This window comes from Hordeum vulgare, chromosome 3H (genome assembly GCF_904849725.1).
Source record: "Hordeum vulgare subsp. vulgare chromosome 3H, MorexV3_pseudomolecules_assembly, whole genome shotgun sequence".
Classification (NCBI taxonomy): domain Eukaryota; kingdom Viridiplantae; phylum Streptophyta; class Magnoliopsida; order Poales; family Poaceae; genus Hordeum; species Hordeum vulgare.
In genome coordinates, this window is record NC_058520.1 from 51,642,159 (window position 1) to 51,649,146 (window position 6,988).

Here is a 6,988-nt window from a genome sequence, read left to right on the forward strand (position 1 = left end):
CAGCACCCACAACCTGGGAAGAAACTATCATCACTGACATAAGGAGCCTTAGAATGCTTTTATTACAGGCCAAAGAAGGAAAAACGAGAGAAGACTACTCAGCTCCCCGATGGTCTCCCAGCGTCATCTCCACGCGATCCGGAGCAACTCCCCATGCCTCTTGTTCAGCAACCTGGTATAGTCTCGTAGAAGAACTGCATGAGCATCGATGAATAGTATTTTCCATTGATTCACGTAAACGTCTAGCTTGGTAAGAATGCATTTTACACTTCTCCAAGATTGGCCCTGAAAGCAAAATTCATTCCTTAGTTTCCAAATGCTCCACAAGGAGGCAGCAACCATCTTGTTTAGTACAACATTAGTCTTAGGACTACCACACAACAATGTTACATCATCAAAGCTTGAAATTTCTGGATTGTTAAACACCTCAGAGATAAACCCCCAAAGCTGTTTAGCAACCACACAGTCAAAGAACAAGTGTTGCACTCATTCCTTACAGCTACAAAAGAGACAAGTAGGATCTTCCACCGGTCTACGTTTTTCAAGGTTATCTCTAGTTAATACTTTGTTATAGATACATGACCATAAAAAAACATGTATTTTTTGTGGACAGACCACCTTCCAAAGGCTATCACCAATGGTAGATACCACACCCCCAAAATTAATTTGCTCACAGAAATACTTAACCGAGTAGGTGCCATTTGACTCCAGTTTCCAGATAGAGGTTCTCTTGAGAGAGGGGTTTGTTTCACCACCTCAACAAGTTGATCCCAAAGTGTTAAACCTGCCTGATGCACACATCTCCGGAATGCCAGTCTTAGGACCGTCCCGTCCCAAACTTGAGCCACTATACAATCTGTCTGATTACAAATTTCAAATAATTTCCAGAATTGCACTTTAAGGGAACAGTCCCCAGCCCAAACATCATGCCAAAAGTTAATTGATTCCCCGTTCCCCAATTTCCACTTATAAAATACTTTTGCTCCAGGGAGAGCCCAGATGATCTCTTCCAAAAGGTTGAGCCATTCCCACCACTACTCCAAAGAATATTTGGAGAATTAACATTGTACTTATGATTGATAAAAAAAATTCCAATCTCTAGTCGAATCGTCCATAAAGCAATTCCCCATGAAGCCAACAAAGCCATGTTAAACTCTTTGATGTTAGGAATCCCTAACCCTCCGAATTCTTTCTTCTTAGAAATTTGCCCCCACCTGGCCAAGTGGTATTTGTGTTTGTCATCCAAATCCCCCCCCCCCCCCCCCCCCCCAAAAAAAAAAGCGAGCCATTTGGGAATTGATAGCATTAACTTGGTACGTATATGAGAGCATAAACAAGTTTAATCCCCCAAAATCACATGCCTGGCTATGTGCATATATAGCTGGAACGATCTGATCGCTTTGTTTCTCACAGTACATACAGTTGACTCATCCATGCCATATATGTGCAATTAATTGTACATCAACTAATCCCTAGACCAGATCGATGACCATGTCGATCACCCAAGCCAATTCTTAACACCAAAACGAAGTAAATTTAACTGCGTACAAGGATAATCCACGGACCTAAACCAAAAAGAAATCTACACGACGCGAGGTCGATCGATCACTTGTGCGCGGCCGCCCCAGCGCCGCGCCCCATGTACGAGGTGATCGCCGCCGCCAGCACCGACTGGAAGCTCGGGTCCGACGTGATCGCCTTCGCGATCGTGTCCGTCACGGCCGGCGCGGCCGCGGGTGCGCCATGGACGACGCCGCCGCTGGACGTTCTCTGCAGGTACGACGACGAATGGGCGGCACCGTACAGCTGCTCCGTCCTCGTCGTCGCCATGCCCAGGCCAAAATGCTGCCCCATCGCCGGCAAGGAGCTCTTGCCGTAGAACGGCAGCCCCCCGCCGTACGGCGCCAGGTAGCCGCTGCTCCAAGCTGCCGGCAGCGCCTTGGACTCGTATCCTGCCGCCATCGCCGCGGCGTAGGGAGACTGGTACTGCTGCTGCATGAGCGAGTGCGGGGCGGTGAGGTCGAGCGTGACGGTGGGGCAGGACGCGATGGTGGAGATGGTGGTCGGGCCGAGGAGCCCTGCGGACGCGAAAGGGAGGTGGTGCCCGTGGGACGAGGACGAGGAAGAGCCGGCGAGCAGCATGGATGCCGCGGCGGAGGTGGTGGAGGCCATGGCCGCGGCGGCCGGCGGCAGCGGGTGGCTGTGCGTGCCCTCGTACGTCGTGATCAGGATGGACATGTCGTCGGCGCATCTCTGCACCTGCTTCCGCACAGGGCACGACGGCGCCACGGTGCACCGGTAGTAGGCGCGCGGGCACGGGTTCCCCTTGGAGATCTTCTGCCCGTACTTCCGCCATTGGCATCCATCGTTCATCTGCTTATCATCAGAACACGGAATTCATCAGCTCTTTATGACTTTGAATCCCAAATAATTTAAAAAAAATAAATCATCGCGATGAAAATTCAGAATCCTGTACTCCTATAGTATATGTTGTACGCGCGAACGTACCGTGGGGGTGTCGCATTTGACACGGACGGAAACCCTAGCCTTCTTGGCCTGCTGCTGGAGCACCTCGTCGTCGGCTCCGTCGACCCCGGCGCCGGGGCTCTTGCGCGCTTTGGTAGCCGTCGGGCACGCGGCGGCCGGCAGGTCGTGACCGGGTGCGGCGGTATCGTCCGCGCTGCTATCAGAGCTGAGGTTCATAAGGGGCGTCGCCGACGGGCGGGCGGCCTGCCTGTCGTCGCCGTCAGTGGAGCGACGGCTGCTCAGCCCGAGCGACAGCTGATCGTCGGGGTCGGTCTCGGTGCCGGACGAGGACGACGACAGCGATCTCTGGTGGGCGCCCTTGGGACGGGAATAGCCGCCGCTGCCGAGGCTCAGGGAGACGAGGTCGTCGGCGGTGGGCGCCGGCGTGGAGGCGGCAGGGAGCTTGTCGGCGGCCGGTGCCTGCTGCTTGACCTTGACGGCGTCGTGGAAGTGCGTCTGGAGCGACTGGTAGTCCCTGACGATGTGGGAGAGCAGCGTCTTGAGGCGCTCGTTCTCCTCCCTCACCTCGCCCATCTCCGCCTTGGTCGCCTCCAGCTTGTCGTCCTGCGCACATGCACAAAACCCATTAGAGATGATGAGAACTACTCGTGTACTTATATCATACTACTAGTGATTCTTCGTAGATAAGCACGGATGATTTGAGAATTTTGGTGCAATTCATCCTTACCTCGCCTCTGTTTCTTACATACACGTACTAATTAAACAGCTCTTAATTTGACTTCCAGATCATAGTTCGTACGTACCTTGCTGGTGGCGATGGAATTTCTTTGCGTGGATGGGAAACTCTCAAGGACCATTGGAAGCGCGCTTCCGATCTGCAGGCCAAACAATTTAAAGCTAATTAACTTCCAACTCGATCTCAAAGAACTATGACCGACGCACGAGAAGGAGCAGATGATGTGTATATATACCTGCATGGTGTCCGGCTTGTTCTCCTCCTTCACCGGCGGCGGCCTCTCGACGCCGACGTCCATGAACGTATCAGCCACACAAGGATCAAGCAGCAAGCGCCACGAGATGTCAAACGAGAGAGAGAGAGCTTTGTTTACTTTGGATGAGCTAGCAAGAGACGCCTTGTGGTTGCAATAGCACCGTACCCTGTCCTTATAAAGAAGGATCGGCCGGAATCGAAGCGACGACGACGACTACTACTAGGACGAAGCCTACACTTTCTGACTCGCGGGGGATTAAACTAATCCAGCAGTTGCTGCTCCGCGTACCACACCTCAAATCCCAGTGCCTGGCTTAACCTAACCTACCACCACGGCGGCTCGGTTGCTGGTTCCCGTCCAGACGAGCGAGCGAACGAGCGAGGGAGCTTATAAACAATGTCAACGCGTGTACCCAGCCAGCCTCCCTCATGGGCAGCAAGCAGGCAGGCAGGCAGGCAGGTCTACCAAGCTAGCTAGCTAGCGAGTGAGGTAAGCAAAGCCCCATTGCCCAATATAATACCGCCCTCGCGGCCGGTGGTCACCACCGGTGGCCGTCGTCAGCGTCGTCGTCGCCGCCCACAACGTGCCCTGCAAGTCGCCGGCCGGCCGGCCCCCCTCCGCGCGCGTTGGTTCCGCGATCGGGCCGGCTCTCTCCCCTCAGAATGCGGATCACACGCACGTACGTGCGACCTGCTTCATCCATGCATCCATCCAATCATGCATCCTTCCCTTTGGCTCTGGCGCGCTCTGGGAGAGAGGCTTTGACTTAGCTAGCTAGCTGGATGTGTTCTTGGTTAGCGTATGGACGCACGCAGCATGAGCGTGCAGCCAGCGTTGAATTTGCCGTGGGCCGTCTCTCGTCTTGTGTGTTGACTTTGGTGTACGGCTGGCTGGCTAACCCGGCCGGAGAAGCAAGCAGCTGATGGCGATCGGAATTGTTCAGCCATGCCATCCATCGGCCGGTCTGTCCAATTTGAGCCCGAACTGTTCTCCTCCACGTAAAAATAGCATAAAATGACGCGAGAATTCCGAAACAACGCCTCGCTCGATGTGAGTGACGCACGCACGTACCGTTGGCTCAGGTTTTATTTTTATTTTTTTGCATGCAGCGGGTGGGTCAAACACCGAAAATTCAGATCGGTCATCGAAGTCATGCGTGAACGGTAAAAACGTGGAACAACAAGGGCGCAACCGCACAAGGCGACGGTGCAAGTACAAAGTGTGCAACCCGGTCAGCACATACATTTACCTGTTCCGTCCAAATCTGTACGTAACCGTACTTGTAATCAGAAAAAAAAAATCAACTGAACAAAAACCCAAAAAAGAGATGCATCTGTGCTTTTTTAACAACACCATGCATCTGTGTTGCGTGCTGGTTGGTTGGGTTCGAACTCTGAACAGTACATGGTACTAGGGCATGTGCGGAGTACTGTGGAGTCGTCGACGCACATGCGGATAACCGTAGCGATCGATCCCAGTTATGGGATGCATGCGCGCGAGGTCATATCATGTGCCGGATCATAAAGAAAAATGCGTGGGTACGTACGGCGTGTGACGGATCGGGATGGGATGGCGATCCCTTCTCTGCCGAGTCCAAGAAGTCTTCGTGCGTGTTGATTAAGTAGTAGCAGTAGAGGACGAGGACACGATGGACGGATCGAAGTATTCGATCGCCCCGCGATGGAGCGTGACGTTTTCCACGCACCGATACTCTCCAATCAGAGACGTACGACTCGTCCAGGCCGGGCCTCGTGAATGCGATGTGCCTCCGATCGAATTGGATTAGATTATCCTTTTTTATGGTCACAGGTGGAGGACGGAAAAAAAATTAAGCTACGGCGAAGTCTTGGCGAAGATCGTCGAAAGTCCAAAGCTATGAAGTTGCGTCGGACACTGTAGATATCGATGTCGGCCAGGCACAGGAGCATCGAAGTGCAATGCGGACGGACATTATCTTTTCCAACCCGCACGGGATGATACTTCAGTCGATGGATCCGGACTAGTCAAAGTCAGATTCGCTTCCCGTCATGTCGAAAAAAGCTGGAGATCGTCGAAGATGAGATAGGGTAATGGAGGGGAGTTGAGTGATATGGTTAGGGTTTGGTCCGTCGAACGGACGGAGAGGAATATATACGGGGTCTTGTGGGCTAGCGTGGGTTGGGTCCGACGTGGCAAAAGCGACAGGACGCCCCCATATCTCGCCTATATTTGGGTTGGATATGAGGACTACCAGTCAGTTCGGACATTTAAGGCCGTTTGAGGCATCCGTCTGGATCACTTTTCTATGATTGGTTAGTGACCGGATGGCTTGCTCGGCCGTTTGAGACGGATTTAAAAGGTCCGGTTATAGATGCTCTAAGCCCTCGGTTTGGCGCCTCCATAAGCTACCCCATCGTCAGTCGCCTGCATGTTCCTCGCGACCTGGTCAGCGCCATTGTACTAGCTGCTTAGGGTTGAGTCGTGTGCGTGTGTGGGTGGAGTTAGTCGCTCGTCGTGCGTATGTGCTCAATCGAATTGAGCTCGACCGGTTCATGGCACAACAGCTAGATGGTCGGCCCATTAGGCCAGCAGCCTCTTTTCTTCACCATTTTCTGGATGCGCTCGAACGAGACAGTACATAGATCGATACATGTGCATATACTATCTCCATTTTTAAATATAAATCCTTTTATAGATTTTACTATGGACTAAATACGAAGCAAAATGAATGAATCTTTATATACATCCATTCGTAGTTTATAATGAAATCTTTACATAGACTTATATTTAGATAAATGTTAGATAAAGTATAAAAATGTTTTTACCCAGAATTAAGGTATGGCGGCTGTTATATCTTACCCACTGGGGGCCTCCGCTAGTGCTCACGGCTATGACACAGTCATGCATACTGGTAGTATATCTCTATGAACATTTTTAAAAGGCTGAATTTGTGCATCATTTTGGGATTCATAAAGTTACCACATGCATTTTCATAGTCGATAGAAACATTTTTTCTCACTAAATAAATATTATCGAAAGGCTGAAACAAATTCAAAAAAATGCAAACGCCGGTGCCGAATCTAAGACTTGAACTATGATAGACTGGTTCTACCATTAATATCTAACCATCTGAAATAGACTCGATTGGCAGTACCGTTGGCCAACTTGTTAAGATCCCAGCGGAGCCCCGTTGAAACTATGCCATGATTGCCATCGTTGCATGCATGCTCCGTTAGTTGGTTTGCGACCGATCCTGCGTGACCTTAGCCTGCTAGTAGAAAATAGCTTGCTCATGAGTGTGCGTTCCTACGAGTCTCAACTCCTAGACGGTGCTCCACAGGCCACAGCACGAAGACGCGGTGGGGACACCGGCATAGGCATCGTGGGAAATGAGGAGCATGTATCACGTGTGCCTGTGGGTAGCTAGCAACTCTCGTACGGTGCGGCTGGCATGAAAGCGTCGCGTTTAAATCCCCCGGCCCCCGCTACAAAGCAGCACACGACATGCAACGAAATTCCAGCCCCAGATC

At 51.7% G+C, this 6,988-nt stretch overlaps 1 protein-coding gene across 1 annotated transcript; it reads right to left on the reverse strand.

Moving 5' to 3' along the window:
- Nucleotides 1–1,338: 1,338 nt before the first annotated feature.
- On the reverse strand, nucleotides 1,339–3,951 carry LOC123439495 (probable WRKY transcription factor 72). The gene is made up of 4 exons (XM_045116210.1): nucleotides 3,459–3,951; nucleotides 3,291–3,362; nucleotides 2,509–3,090; nucleotides 1,339–2,373 (listed from the first exon to the last, which is right to left on the reverse strand). Exons 1-4 carry the CDS (start codon nucleotides 3,519–3,521, stop codon nucleotides 1,606–1,608), a joined length of 1,485 nt encoding a protein of 494 aa, XP_044972145.1. The 5' UTR covers nucleotides 3,522–3,951; the 3' UTR covers nucleotides 1,339–1,605.
- Nucleotides 3,952–6,988: the final 3,037 nt, after the last annotated feature.

What these genes read in the sequence shown, in the direction of transcription:
- LOC123439495 (XM_045116210.1), bottom strand. Translation starts at nt 3,521, where the DNA reads ATGGACGTCGGCGTCGAGAGGCCGCCGCCGGTGAAGGAGGAGAACAAG. An exon ending in ACAAGCCGGACACCATGCAG is followed by an intron (nt 3,363 to 3,458) that starts GTATATATACAC and finishes TTTGGCCTGCAG; the next exon opens with ATCGGAAGCGCGCTTCCAAT. An exon ending in TCAAATGCGACACCCCCACG is followed by an intron (nt 2,374 to 2,508) that starts GTACGTTCGCGC and finishes GATGATAAGCAG; the next exon opens with ATGAACGATGGATGCCAATG.